The sequence below is a fragment of the Apteryx rowi genome, unplaced genomic scaffold, assembly GCF_003343035.1.
Source record: "Apteryx rowi isolate R43461 unplaced genomic scaffold, aptRow1 scaffold_38, whole genome shotgun sequence".
Classification (NCBI taxonomy): domain Eukaryota; kingdom Metazoa; phylum Chordata; class Aves; order Apterygiformes; family Apterygidae; genus Apteryx; species Apteryx rowi.
The window spans coordinates 2,025,568-2,040,694 of NW_020450307.1; the positions used below are offsets into that span (position 1 = coordinate 2,025,568).

General features: G+C 36.6%; 1 protein-coding gene across 1 annotated transcript in view; it reads left to right on the forward strand.

Annotated features, from left to right (window-relative positions):
* CLSTN1 (calsyntenin 1) overlaps window positions 1–15,127 on the forward strand; it is a 41,893-nt gene that overhangs the window by 1,232 nt on the left and 25,534 nt on the right. Inside the window, exon 3 of the mRNA XM_026074056.1 lies at window positions 9,833–9,955. Coding sequence (XP_025929841.1) covers window positions 9,833–9,955 — 123 coding nt within the window. The remainder of the gene's footprint in view (window positions 1–9,832; window positions 9,956–15,127) is intronic.

Here is a 15,127-nt window from a genome sequence, read left to right on the forward strand (position 1 = left end):
CGGCCCCCCGCGGGCGGCCGGCGCCGCGGCTCGGCGGCCGCGAGCGCAGGGGCGGGCGGCGGCGTCACTTGTTGCGGAGGGGGGCGAGAGCTGGCGGAACGCGGCAGCCTGCCCTGTCCCTGGTCCTCCGCCCGGGAAGCCGCCTTCCCCGCAGGCTTTTGAGAGGCATCTGCGTGCGCTGCTTAAATGCGTGACGGGGTTGTGGCTCGGGAGCGCTTTGGTGGCCAGCTCAGTAGGAAAGGGAAATAAAACACCTCAGAGAGCCCGTGGGGAGCCTAACCTTCAGGCTTGTATAAAGAATGCTTGTTTAGTGGCCAACGATAATGCGTGGCTGTGCTAAGCCTTCAGCAATACAGCGTTTTTAAATACTGGCCTTGTGGCTATTGATTGATCTTACTGAGTAAAAGCATACGCATTGCAGGTCTCCTCCTGAGCAGATTTCAGTAGAGGCTGGCATACGCTTCCTTACCTGAAGGTTACCCCTCGCATTGGGAATGCGATTTCTGCAAGGTTTAGTTGGTCATATGACAGGATTTGTGATCTTGTATCTAATCTGAATGTAGATTGGAACTGTCGCTTTAAAACGGCTTGCATGCATAGGGAAATTCTTGATCTTAAAAAAATTTCATTTCGTTAAGGGTAGATCTTGATGCATTTTCCCTTCGTAGGATTAAGAAGCTGCTACTGTAATCAAGAAGTCTGCTAACTATTTAGATGCTGTCTATAATTTACCCGTACAAGATCTTTTAAGTACAACCTTTTCATTAGCATTCTTGGAACTAAAATTTGTAATTTAATGCTTATCAGAGCAATACAGAAATAGAAGCTCATTGAATTGACAGGCTTTTCTTTTTTTTGAGATTATGAATAAAACGGAGATCAAAAAACATTTTTGAAGAAAGCTAATATGTACCTGGAAGTGAATGACAAGTTTATATAGTATTATACCAGACAGGTCTGTAAATCAGCTATTTCATCTGCAGTTTGTTAGAGGCTGTTCTTGCTTTCAATCTAATATACAGAGCTGCCGACTGGAAGTCCTGCTTTGTTAAACTTCATTACATATAACTGAGTTACAGTATGAGGTTTGGTTTGGCTTGCTATGTGCAGTTAACTTAGTCCTCAGGATGTTTTGGCTACTGTGGGTAGGCCCATTCGTAATGTTACATGAAGATGCATTTAATATCCAAGTAAATGATGGAGAATGCCTTGGCTAGGGAAAACTGCTAGAGCTACTCGCTTTCATTTGTCTGTTGTTATGAGAGACATTTATTTGGAAGCCTTTATGGTAAATTTTCCATTTTGCTTTGTATTGTCTGTTCTGTTTCTTTCAAGGAAAGCTGCTTCTTCCTTTTTCATCTGTGACTTTAAAAATCCTTGTTACTAAGGTCACTAAGATGTATTGTAATGTAAGTAGTGAAAACTGCATTGTGCCTTGTTCAGCAGTGTGCAGAAATGGACTAGAAAGCCTGGACCAGAGGGATCAGTTTCACTCTCCAGGCCAGAGTATTTCCATAGTTAGAACAGGGGAGCGAAAAGTGGTTTCTTTTGTGGTGAAGGAAAGAAATAGAAATAACTTTTGGAGGGTGTGATCTTAACAGAAATATTAGGAGAGCTCTAGCTGATCCACCACTGTCTTATACTCTTCTTATCTTCTCTGTAGTTATATTAAGGGGAGCACAAAGTGGTTTTAGCTTCTGAAGAAGCATATTCCTTTTCCAGTTGAACTGATGCAAAAATCTTAGTTTAATTGTACTTAACATGTAATTGGTCAGGTTGAACAAAGTATTTCTAAGCTTGTTTGACACGTCACTATAGTGGAATAGTGGAAAAGCAGTAGTTAGCAGGGTATTGAAAGAGTGTTTGTCAAAGTGAAGTAATTGGGTGTTTATCAACAGAGCTGAATGAGAGGTCGAATGGAGTGACTTTTCAGATGGAAAGGCAGTGCGTGTAATGGCTGGTTCTTCCATAGTTACTGACCAGGTAGAGCATAATACTTTTTTTTTTTTTGCCTTGGACCCTTTCTGCCTTATTGTCATTTAGGTAGAATATAGGTCAAAATAATAGTATCTTGATGAAGCTTTGCTGATCTGTGATAATTTCAGGAAATTCTCTGGTGGTATGAATGTCTTAATTCCAAACCACAAACCACTTTCTCACTACCGCTATTTGATTGCAGATGTTTATTTGAGACAGTAAGAGCCTTCATAGTCTGGGCCTGGTAGTTAGGTTTCTGTTTCTTTTTTAGAGGGAAGGAAATTTTAGATTATTCTAAAGCATTACAAAGAGACAATTTGTCTTGTTCTTTTTTTTTTTCCACCTAAGGATTTATGAGGGTAAGAGACCACTGAAGAGAGAAGAGACACAAGTAACTGAGCGAAAAGCTTTAAATGTCAACTTTCCTTGCCAGACCTTTCTATGATGCATAATGCTTAGGAGAGCATAATATTGAGTCATCTGTTCAGATCAAATAACTAATGAACAATATTAATCTGTTTTCCTATCCATATTGTAGGTAAAATAATACACTGCTGTGGAAATTGAAATGGAGGAGAGGTGATGTTCTGAGCAAGCATAGTTTGCTTTGTGTTTCCAACATCATCATGCCAGTTGTCTTTTCCTATATTATAGGAATAGACCGTAGGTTGTGCCATCTTTGCTAAGTAATCAGGGAAATGTATCTATCTGAAACTTTTCTAGATTCCTAAATGTATCTTTTGTCTGAGGGCTTAATATTTTTGCAGACTTGAATCATCAGTTTCAGATCATTGGAATGAATTTTTAAGGAGAATGGACAGAAGCTAGGTAGATTTCTCATGAAAGTTAGAAGGCTTGAAGTTAAACTCGGAACAAATCACAGGACAGCATAATGAGGGCATCTTATCTCAAAAGGTTTAAATGTGAATTCTGAGTATTGTGGGTAAAGCAGCACTTTCTGCTATGGAAATCTAAATATCTGGTAGTTTACTAGTTTATAGCTATGAGACTGTTCTGCAGGGGGTGGGGAAGGTGCGTAGTCATTGACTTTCTGAACAAAAGCACTTTTTATGATTTTTGTGAGCCTTATTTCGCACTTGCGCAGTTATTTCTTCTATCTACTTATATTCAGAGAAATCACTATGGAATTTTATTAATGATATTGAGGGGCATCCACCCTGTAGCATTATCATTATTGTCAAAGATGGAAACATTACCTCAAAACACGCAAGAATTTAGTAAGCCGGAAGCCTTGGTCTTATTTAAATCTTGTTTTGCATCTATTTCAGTCAATTCATTACTGATTTTTGATTCCCACTGGCTTCAGTAGGAACTAAACTTCTTTAGGAGCCTTTAAGAAAGTCTTATTAGAAATATCAGTGCCTTTGAAGAACTGTCTGTCTGTCCTTTGTTTATTGTATTAGATCTCCTCTCACCTGCTTTATACTCGGATTGAAAACAAGTTACTGCTGCTACTCCCAGTTGGTTTCCCCGTTTTTAAATGGAAAGAGTCAACAAGTAGAGAGAGCTAGAAGTGCTGTCTGTACTGAGATGATGTTTGCTGTATTTGTAAATAAGATTCTGCCTTCAAGTGAAGTTTATAAATATGACAACTGTTTGAAATAAAGTGATTTCCCCTCCTGCACTATAACTAGCAACACTTAAGAGAACATTTGTTATGTGAATGTTTACAGTTAGAGGCCTGTGTTTTCTATTTTAATGTTTCAGTTTAGTTTAAAACATTTTGAATTTCACTTAAAATTTGTGGCTTTGTTGCCTCAATACTATTTAGACTGTTTTGTGGTGGGGTATTTTTGTTTTGGTTTGTTTTCTCTGTCAGACTTTTGTCCAAATTAAAGTTTGGTCGGAATATCCTCAGTCAAAGATCTTTCAAGCTCTGGACATTTCTTCTGTTGCAACTAATCAATCATTTGGATGTACTGTAGCTTCAGGGTTATAGCAAAGCTTTTGTGTATCTTTGTACTAGTAAAATGAGATTTAAGCGAGTGGTTCAGTGTAGAACAGGAAACTCGCTGCAAGTGATAATAAACCAGAGATTCTTCCCTAGGAAGAATATGGTTTAATGAAGTCAAAACTTGTTGAATTCCTGCAGCTGTTAGTTTGAATATAATGTTTGGAGAAATAGTATTAACTATGTGGGCTCAAGCTATAAGCTCTGATGACTTAATTTATAAACATTACCCTCAGTTCCTTGTGTATGACAGTTGAGTTTCCAGAGCACCAACTACTGGTGCTCCTTAACTGTAGTAGAGCTTCCAAGATAGAGGTCTGAAATTGTGGGATGAAATTCAGTCACCCTCCCTGCTTTTTTCCTCCATCTAAGAATCTTAGAGGTCAATGTTAATAGATGCCCATTCCCTTACCTAATTCTTTCTTAGTGCAGATACATCCCCCTCTACCTTGCTGTCATCTACAGTTTTCATTTCCTGGTAATGGAAATTGTAGTTTGTCTTAGATAAGCACGCTATTGATAAGAAAAGTTAAATGCTATCAGGAAACTCAGCATCTGAGGAGAGCTTGCATTCAGTTTTATCCCATTGCTTGTACCTGTCTACAATGCAATGATTTGGTGTAAAATTATAGATGTGGGAAGATCTCTGGAAGTTGTATAAATATCTTTTCATTGTCACTGATATGAGGTATTTCAAGTTGTTCATATGCAAAGTTAATCTTCACCCTCTTCTAACAGAGAATAGAGGCACAAATCTGAATTGCAGGCTGGTGACTCTAGGTCAGGAACAAAACATACATTATAATCAAACCATGCTACACCCTTTCTTATTGCTTTCAGGGTGGAGAAGGCATATTTTATTGTATAGATGCTTTATGCCTCAGCTGAGCTATATTTTTCTGCTATCTGCTATGTGGCTTCATGATCTTTTTTTCTTACTGATATTGCTTGAAATTTCATCAGAATAGTACTAACTTATGAATATTCAAGGTAAGACCTTTTTTTGGAATCCTTACCTTGTCGCTGAAAAGCATGCTTGTATCCTCACATCAAGAGGAAGACAATAGACAGAAGATGCACAATAATCAAAATTTGTGTCTGACCTTCAGGGCATGAGTCAAGGACTGTTTACACAGTTCATTGAGTTCAATTCATTTGAATTGACAGCAAATATCATTCTCTTCTTATGAGGTCTCAGAGGTGGATTAAAAAAAAATCGTATGTTTATCTACTGTCACTAGGTTGAGTAATTACCTAACAAACTCTCTAATACTTGGTATTGAGTTAATTCAAAATGTTTTACCAGTTAATTCTTAAGAATTTTTTTTGACCTACATCTTGATCTAGTTCTGAAGATTTGTAGCATGCCTAAACTGTATACTACATGCTAATAATACTAATATAAATACTATATATTAGAAGTAATACTATATAATAATATAGTAATAGCAGTAGTAATATATACAGTAATCCAGAAGAAAAAATGTTTTCAACTACAGTCCTATCTGGTTGAGGGGTGTTTAAATCTTCAGTTATGTGAATGCTACATCCCATTTAAATCAAATGAACTTCTGAGCAGTTGTAAGAAGCTAACTGCGGTCCTCAGAAGGGTCTTTAAAAGTACATTTAATTTTGAGTATGTTCACATTCCAATACTAGAACTGAGTTCATTTTCATTATCTTAAGATTGTAGCTTCTGAATAAGGTTTCCAAACTATCCTTGAACCCCACTGCCCTGCCTGCATATTTGTTTACATTCATTAATTCTTGTGAATAGCCGGAAAAAATTGTAAGTAGTTGATCTGACAGATTGAACTCTACAGCATCAGCCATGGCTCTTGGTGAAGCATCCTTGCTTTAAAATGCTTTCCTTTTCTGCAGAATAGTCAGTAACAGTTCCAGTTAGTATTAGTAAAAGCTGGTCTCTTCCGTCTCATGAGAAACTGAGCATATTTCAAATGCTGTTTTAGAAACCTGTGTTCAAGGCACACAGCACATGGGGCACCAATTCCCTTTTCTGCTCTAACTTAGCAGCAATTATCTTCAGAATAAACCAAGTTGGACAGGTGGCTCGTGCTGACCTTGCAGATGCATGTTCACTCATTGGTTGGCAGCAGTAGAGGCTCTAGCATGAGCTTTACAATTCAGCTTGCTACCAGGAAAGAGAAGTATGCTTAGCTATTTTTTTTTTGATTTTGGTGGTGGAAGACCTTCCAGCTCCATGGGTAGATACCAGAGCTATTTTAAGGGCCGCTAAAAACTAACTAGAAGTCAGCTTGCTGTAATGTGTCAGGGAAGCTTCCCCCACTTGACTGGATTAAGTGCTGGTTGGGATTTACAACAGATTCCTGCTGAGGCGCTTAGAGATAGTGTGAATATTGTATTTCAAGGAAACCAATGTAGTTTATCCCTGTTAAATGGCAAGAGATTAACAGCTCAGGGCACTTTGTTAGTGTCAAGCTTGGAATGGTTTGACTGTTTTGGTTTGAAATTAACAGTGTGACTTTAGGCAACTTTTTCTGCAGACCTAAGGAATTTTGCAACACTTAAAGAGGAGAAAAATATGATAGTTTTCAGTCTAACATATAATGCTATTTAATCCAGCTGAGGTCAGAATATTACTTGATTCAATTCCACAATTGGTGTAAGGTACACCTGTTCAGTTAAGTATTGCTCGTAAGCTGCACCTAATGTTTCAAATGATGGCTTGAAAATTTCTGAGAGTATGCAGTTATGCTGGAGTCAGTAGATTACCAATATGGATAACTGGCCTTTCCTGGATATTCAGCAGTAAGTTTTGTGAATGTTTTAAAATCCATGATGTTTAGCCTTCATAAACACAAAGAAATTTAAGGTTTATGTTTTAAAAGCCGGTGATGTTTTAGCCTTCCTAAACACAAGGGGTTTAAGCTTTATGGTTTTTAAGCTATAGCACTGTAAAATGACATGACTGCTTTTAACTATGTCTCTTTTTTGAAGGTTCACTAGACTTTGCAGATGCTAATCGTACTCATCATAATTGTGTTCATATGTGGTTATGGTAATTTAAGCTTTTATGGAACTCCCTATGCTACAGTAATGGGATTTACCATAGGTTGTTAAATCAGGGGAAAGCTTCTCAGTGCTTAAAAAAAAAATTAATCTACATTCAGAAGCATTAAAAACGAGATGCAAAGAAATCTGTTTTGCTACTTTATACTATGTCCTTGCAAAGAATAAGATGAGCAAATGGAAGGTCTCTGATATGTTCGATTAAGGTAAAACTGCCACAGAAATGCCAACAGGATAGTGTACAACTGCCTTCTTATGCTTATAGCTGCCATAGTTGAATTAATGAAACACTTCTCTTTAGACTAGATTTGAATTAGGATAAGTGTTTCAGTTAGAGACTCACACTTTGGCAGTTATTGGTGTCTTCTCTCGGAGGGAGGAATGATCTGTTAGTCCTTTTGAACACGATGAAGTTTGTTTTGAAACACCACGTTCCTTGGAGAGTGTTGCAGCAGTGTACTTCTTTGGGTAAATAGAACAATGTGGTTGACATTTAACTGGCTATTTTTTATGCTGAATTTTGGAAATATGCCCATCTGAGTGTATCGAGGCGATAAAGATAGTATTGCCATATTGAGTAAAACCACATAGCAGTAATTAAACAGTTTTTACATTGAAATAGTTTGTTGCAAGTTCTCTCTTACTGCATTTTTATGTATGAAGATGTAATATTCTGTTTATCAGTTTGTTGCTACTAACCAGTAAAAGATTGTAGATGAGAGCATATTGGGAGAGTGTTATGGTTTCTTTTATGAAATCTCTACCTCTAGGCTTAATCATTTGTTGACGTGTCCTTTTATCACTGTTTTTTTAATTCCTATGTGTAAGCATATGACAGACATCTTGAATCCATTTTAGTTTGTTGGAGATACAGGACTGAAAAGTCTAGGCTAGCCTTACATCTCTGCCTATTTTGACGGTGATTTGCTTGCATAATTCTTTAGTTGGGTGAAATAGCAGGACTCAACTGTGTAGTAGTGTATTAGTATATAGTTTGTGGTGATTACGCAGGCATTTATTCTGGAAGTTATAAGTACCTGATCTCATGAAGACAAAGACACAAATCCAAATGGTGTCAGCTGTTGTGTGTTGTTTATTGTATTTGTTGTAACTTCTAGCAAAGCTTTTTTTATACTTGACTATACAACATTTGCTGAAGATGACTTTTTTTTTTTTTTGTATAGTACAATGCAGTTTGCAAGCCCTCAAAATGAATGTTTTCCGTTGGTTCTAAATGGCTAGATACATAAACCTTCCAGAATTAGATCTAGGAAAATACTATTAATTTAAGAAGCAAGAATACATGGTAGCCTAAGAGGTTTTATAAACTGTCAGGTATATATGTTACCCAAAACAATTTGGGTAAAACTGGTGCAGGTAGAACCTCAGCATGAAGAGGGCTAGACCAAGGGAAAAAATGTATTCAACTATCAAGAAAGATTGGCTATTACACCACATACACTGTATCTGTGGACTACAAGCTGTGTTTATCTTTAGCGAGCGTAACATAAAGATAATTAATAATCTGGACACCTCTTGCATTGAAATGTCAGGTAGTACATAATAGCCTAGTAGATAGCATACGATTTTTGTCTTGTATGTTCCATGATGTACTAGAAGAAGTTATTTTTGCAAGCTGACTGTGAGAGCTATTGGGCCTCTTTGTAGCAGAGGAAGACTGGTCATCTTAGGCATGTTCAGGGTGTCAGTTTACAGATTTTTGCATGCAGAGTTGAGGAATGTTTTTATAACTAAAGTTTTAGTGGAGTTTTCTGTCTCCTAAAAGCAACTACTAAACAAGTGATATAAAAATGAATCAATATTTTTACGCAGTTTACTAGGCATTCTGGTAATTGGTTGAAAAGACCTGGGATTGTGGTCCCTTCCTCTAGGAGTGCTTAAAGTATGCATTAGACATATGTTGGATTAAAAAAATAAAAGTACCAGTCCTCCAAAACCAGAAGCACCTAGAACACTTGCTTTGCGTCTCTGCAATTGAGGTGCTGAACCACAGCTAGGCTCTTGTCCTTTTCTGTTGCTTCTCCTACCTCTTGCTTTCTGGCATTTTACATAGTACCACAGCTTCAGCAGAATTCCTGGAGTCCTACCTTGCCTGGGATGCCCTATAAATGGCTGGTAAAACTGATACTGGGGGTTATACATCCTATGCTGGGATAAAAAGGCCTAAATCTAGCACTCACTATTTGTTTCCTAGGCAGTGTCCTTAGGCCTTGTTTAGAAATCAGTGAATGTTTTTTTTCTCTTTGTTCTCTTCAAGTAATAATAATAAAAAGCACACTGAAAAATCCTGGAAACCAGAAAAGGTCTTCGCTCTTAGTACCTGTTCTCTGAAGGGTAGTCCACCAACTGGATCCCAAGTTTTGAGTTGCAGAGAGGCTGTAGTTTAGACAAACCCTGGGGTTTTCTACATGCCAATCTTTTTTTTTTTTTTTTCCTTCTCTTCCCTGTCTGGTGCCAAATATAGTTATTTTTTAGTGTCATGTTTGGCACTGATGACAGTGGCTCCCCATCAGTGTTAAAAGTTTTTTGAATTGTCCTTCAGAGGCATTTTAACTTCCAGCATAGTTCAAAGAGGTTTCTGGTTTAGATTCTATGAGTAACTTTTGGAAACCTGAAAGGAGCACTGTTCTCTTCTGACTATCTAACTTATTTAGCCAGTATTTTATCAAATTTTTGAATTTAGTAAAATGCTGGCTCAAATTTAGAAAAATGAAGGAGGAAAACACTGAATTAAGTATTTCAAAGCATTTGTTTAAAAACTCATCAGTTTCAAACTTGTTTTCTTAAAGTTGTATTTTGTTTTCCTTTTAGTTAACAAACATAAGCCATGGATTGAAACAACCTATCATGGTATAGTTACAGAAAATGACAACACAGTACTCTTGGATCCCCCTTTAATAGCCCTGGACAAAGATGCACCTCTGCGTTTTGCAGGTAAGGAATTCATCTGCATTTTTTTTTTAAGAAGTGGAAATGCTTTCTTCATGGCAAATGTTGTGTGTGTTACTTAGTGTATTTTCCCAAACCGTAGCATAATGTTTCTTAGCTTTTGCCTCATAAGAAATGTTGGTGCATGCACCACAGTTTTGTTTGATATTTACAGGTGTAAATATCTAGCTGTGCCAAATATTCAGACCAGAATATTGTATATTGCAGTGTTTCATTTCATGTGTATATATTGCAGTTATGTTTCATGTATATATATTAATTTTTCTGATCTTTTTTGCATAGTATGTAGCTTTTTCCTAAATCCTCTGGATTCTATATTTCACATCCTGTCTAGGAGTTCTAAAGTAATTAGTTCTCTTATTCTGGTGAGAGTTTTCGGTTTCCTTAGTGTTTTTGGTTTGTGTCTTTTTTTTAATAGATTGAGAAAACATAGTGAAAACAGTTATTAGTAGAATCAAGATTGCATTTCTTCTGTGCAGTATTTGGACTGAAAATTTCTACAGAAATCCAGACTTTCTGTGATAAGTTTGCATAACAGTCTGGCATATTTTTAGAAATGGACAGGCTCTTCTACCACAAGATGCACTGTTGGTTTATAGTTTAGTCTGTATTGGAGAATAGAGGGAGCATAAGAGAACATGTTATTTTCAATACTTTTTTTCTATGATAAATATGAGACTTGAGAATTATTTCCTAATACAATATATTTTATAGTTGAAGATCCAGCTGTGAGATAGTTCTAGACATCTGATCTCCATTTAATTTTGTGTAGAATTGTTTGGGTAGGGTGGGCCCTTTTGAAGTCTTTTTAAATGTCATCTAAGAATTCTCTGAAGTTCCTGCATCTAGGAAGAGGGTGAATGTTGCATAAATAGGTATGATCTGGTCTCGCTGGTGTGCAGAATATCTTTGCAGATAACGGAGCTTTTCACTTGGCGTACTAGCATAATGCTTACTGATGATGACATGTAAAAGTAAGATGACTTTTTGTAATAGGCTTCCAAGTTTCTATTTAAGTTAGTAGAGGACAGCCAAGGCTTTTTCTTCTAGGGTGTTGTTCAGCTGCATGAAGAGAGCATCTCTGAACTAAAAGATTTGCAGCCTAAGTAGATAAAATAGAGGAAATTAGAGGGAAAGGAATTATATTCCACTAATTTTAGGTTGGAGAGCTAAAGCACAGACATTATATCGTTTGTTTGGGAGTCTGTAATGAATTCAGGTCTCCTAGCTTCTGTGTACTTTAATATTTTAGCTCTGGGACCATCTTAGAGCCTTTTTCTCCTCTAACAGAGAGTATAGAGAATGATACACAAGCCATTTGCAAAATGTAGTCTAATTTCACTTTGACATAGGACTGACAGGTGACAGTTTTGGTAGTTCTCTTACAATCTTCTGCAGTATTCTATTTCTGGAAACTACTATTTAAGAATACTGTATTCATTAAGTGGGTTCAGTATTATGGAAAATATTTCTTTGGTTTGGCAAGATATTAGAGAACTGTGTTTGAAAAATACCATGTGGCATCTCCAGGTATTTTAATTAATTGTAGTTGTTTATGCAAGCTTAAATTAGATACTTGCAGAAGCTTATTTGGTTAAGTAAAATTTTAGAAAATTAAGAATTCTAGTAAGATACCTAGAGAATGAGACTGTATCTGTTTTTGGAAACTTACCTTAGTAAGTCACTTCAAGGAGGAAGTGATGGGAAAAGAGAGCTTTCTTGAGTGTTGGATATCATGAAGCTTAAAGAAAGTACCTGCAGAGTATCTTCAAATAGTTTGTCAAATTTTCAGAGGAAAGTTCAATGTCAAAGCATCATATGATTTTAAATGAGACAGCTTTTCCATTGTGTTGAACCAAATTCTATAAATCTGCTTTTCTTTAATGAACATTTTTACCAAATATGAATTGATTCTATAAAAAGGTTGAATAAACATTATATGTTTTGGCTTTCAAAAACCAACAATTCTTAAGCAGCTGTAGAAGAACAGTGGATTAAAAATAGATATCATCTTAAGTCCTGAATATAGGATGCTAACATCGTACTGAAATTTTTCTCTAAATAGGAGGCTATTGGATCTGCATTGCGTAAGTTGTGAATGACAAATGTGTTATGAGAATCTATAAAAGTATTTGTCTTCCGTTAAATGGAACAATATTTGAATCTGTCTTGGAGGATATCAAGTGTGGGAGTGGTGTTGAATCAGCATTAGCAACTTATTCTAGTTGGTGGTGCTGTAGTCATGTCCTAGAACGGAGAATAGCACTGTTATTGTCCAGCAGCGTCTATGTGGGTGTTGAAGTGTGAGAAGCCCATTAGATTAGCGACAAAATGTTTTCACAGCAAAACAAAATGCTTTCAGGCTTAAATGGCTGTTTCAGCCCTAAGTGGTATATTTTTATTATAAATCAAATGTATTCTTTCAAAAGGTTGATGTTTTAATTAACTGTGCCCCCTAGCTGAGCACTGAGCACTTCTGAAATGTCTGTAGTTTTTAAGTAGAGCTTTCTTATTTCAATTTTAAGCATCTCGAAACATCTTGAAAGAAGTTCATTTAACTGTGTTATAATATTTGAACTGTGGGGCAGAGAAAGGTAATATTTTTTTTGCTTTACTCATATGGTGCAGTGGATAGGATCCTAAAATTTCAATGCTTTGAAACAAATTCATATGTGCAAAAATAAGTAGGATTATACAGACCTCTGTTTCTGAGGTAATTTTATGCTTTTACATCTGAAACAATGCACTTTTAAGGCCAGAGTTTGAGTCATGCCAAAAGTGCATGTCTTACTACCTGATTCGTAGAAACCTCTGTGGAATTGCTCTTCTGTACCATGATGTTTGTTAGGGATCTGCTTGAGACAATGACCATTCAAGTTCTTTGGTGAAACTTTTCTAATTACAAATTCAGTCATGTCGGAATTTGATCATAAATGGTTTTGCTGAAAAACAAAATAAGACAGCTGCATTTTCTAGTACACATTAGGGTAATCTGTATCTAAAATCAGTCTAATGTCTGAAACTCTTAGTATGAATTTCCTTCCCATTTACAGTACTATGCAAAAAAGAACTGAATTTTTGTTATATTTGCAACAAACAATATTATATCTGGGTGTGTTCACGTAGAATATGTATTGTTAAGATAGTATACACAGGATTTCAGTAGCAAAATGTTTGAATTGTTTCCTGTTTGGAATTGTAATTTTTTAATATATCTGTAATAGGGTTTAAAAAAGCCCTCCAGACGCTAGAGAAGACTGGTCTTCAGCCATGATATTTTACTTTCCCTTTATTAAGCAAGGATGCAAGAAGTATTTTTGTGGGGGTTAGGAATTTTTGAGCCTAGAACATGAATATGCATACAGCTTTGAAAATGACCTTGCAGAATCTCTATTCATTCTTTAAAAAACAAAAACCCATCAAGCCTTCTGTTAGCCTCTCCCCGGAGGTGTGCGCAGTTCACGTGTCCCAGTGGGTGACTGCTGATGCCTTGTTTCCACGCTGCGCTGCCAAGCCTTGTTTGTTCAGGGCAGGGAGCTGTGCTGACGTCCTGTCTGCAGTAGGCTGGTGTGTAATGCTGCTCTCAGCTGGATGATGGTTACAGAGAAATGATATGTACAGAAGATGAATGACGTTGTGTAACCAAACAGATATGGGTGTTGATTTTGTCAAATGCAATGAGTTAGTGAGTATACAACAAATATTGTTTGTTGGCGGTTTGTTGGCAAACCTAAGAGTAAATTTTGTTGCAATAGTATTTCAGCCAATTTTGCATGGAATTAATTTAAGACATGCATAAAGTGACATTTTGTTTTGTACCTATTGTGCATATGTATACAAATTCAGATACACTTGTCACTAATTATGAACTTTAAACTTGGATCACTTTTTAATAAGCACTCAGTTTTGTATGGTACTAAGAAATACTTGTTTTAGAAGACATTCTAAACACATTGTAAGCAGGCTCTCCTGGATGAGTTTCTCGGAGAGACTACTGCTTGGTCAGAGTTGGGAGAATATACTTACTCTCTTTTTGTGGAATGAAAATGCAGTAGGATAGCACAACCCCCCCCAAATACTACAACAAATCCTCAGTGTCATTTGATTGTACTATAGTAGGCAGGGAAAATTACTGAAATGCAGAATGCTTCAAGAAGACAGGATTGCTATGTTTTCTGGCTAATGTGAGTTGCACAAACCTGCGTTATCAAAATGAAATGTTTTCTCAGCTGTAAGTATTGCTGAGTCAGGACGCTGCAAAGTTCTATCCTGGTTACCTTTTATATGGCTGAACAAATCGCAGTATATCAAATATAAGCTAATTTACAGATTGAGCTTGGTTCTCTTCTAGGAGTGGAAGAGGTAGAAATTTATTTCAGTAATGTATCCAAATTTCAGAATGAAATGAGAAAAAGCGATGTGTTTCTATGACATAGCATGGCACATGACACTACCTATTTGCCACTAAATAAATTCTATAGAGACTAGGCTTACTTTATGGCAGTGAAAAAAATCACTGGAAAGAATTCTATAATCATATGAAAGCTTTTGTAATGGCTTCTTTACCTCTGCTGTATAAATATATGCATTTCATAACTGAGATGAAAGTAAATATCATCCATGTGTGGGAATATTCATCCGTAAATTGTCTTATCTGCCTTGAAACAGCTTTGCAACAATATCTCTGATATACTTTGGAGAGAGGACGGAGAGCTTTAATTTTTGAAATATTTTGTACTTTAGAGAATTAAATTACTCCTTTTTGCTTCTTTTCATGGCAGAGACACTGTGAAGAAGGGAGCTACTGTGGCTTAAAAGGCCTGTTTGGGAGCTGTGCATTTGCTTATTTAGAGCAGTTTTATCATAGGTAACATCGTAGTTTTTATGCACTATAACTTTTTCAGTCATGAGCACTTGTCTGTATAATAGTAAAAAGACTTTTTACTAGCGCAGAATGGAAAATGTGATTGTACTGGGTCAGTTGTTGTTCTGAGAAACACCTGGCAGGAACTGAGCTACAATGCATCTTGAACAGAAGCTTTAATACCTTAAGAAGCATCTGGAGACACATGGATATTTATCAGAGAGATTAGTTGTGTCTTGTGCTTGGGAGCCAAGAAAGTAATACCTGAACTTTCTAGCAGCCAAAGTTGGTGT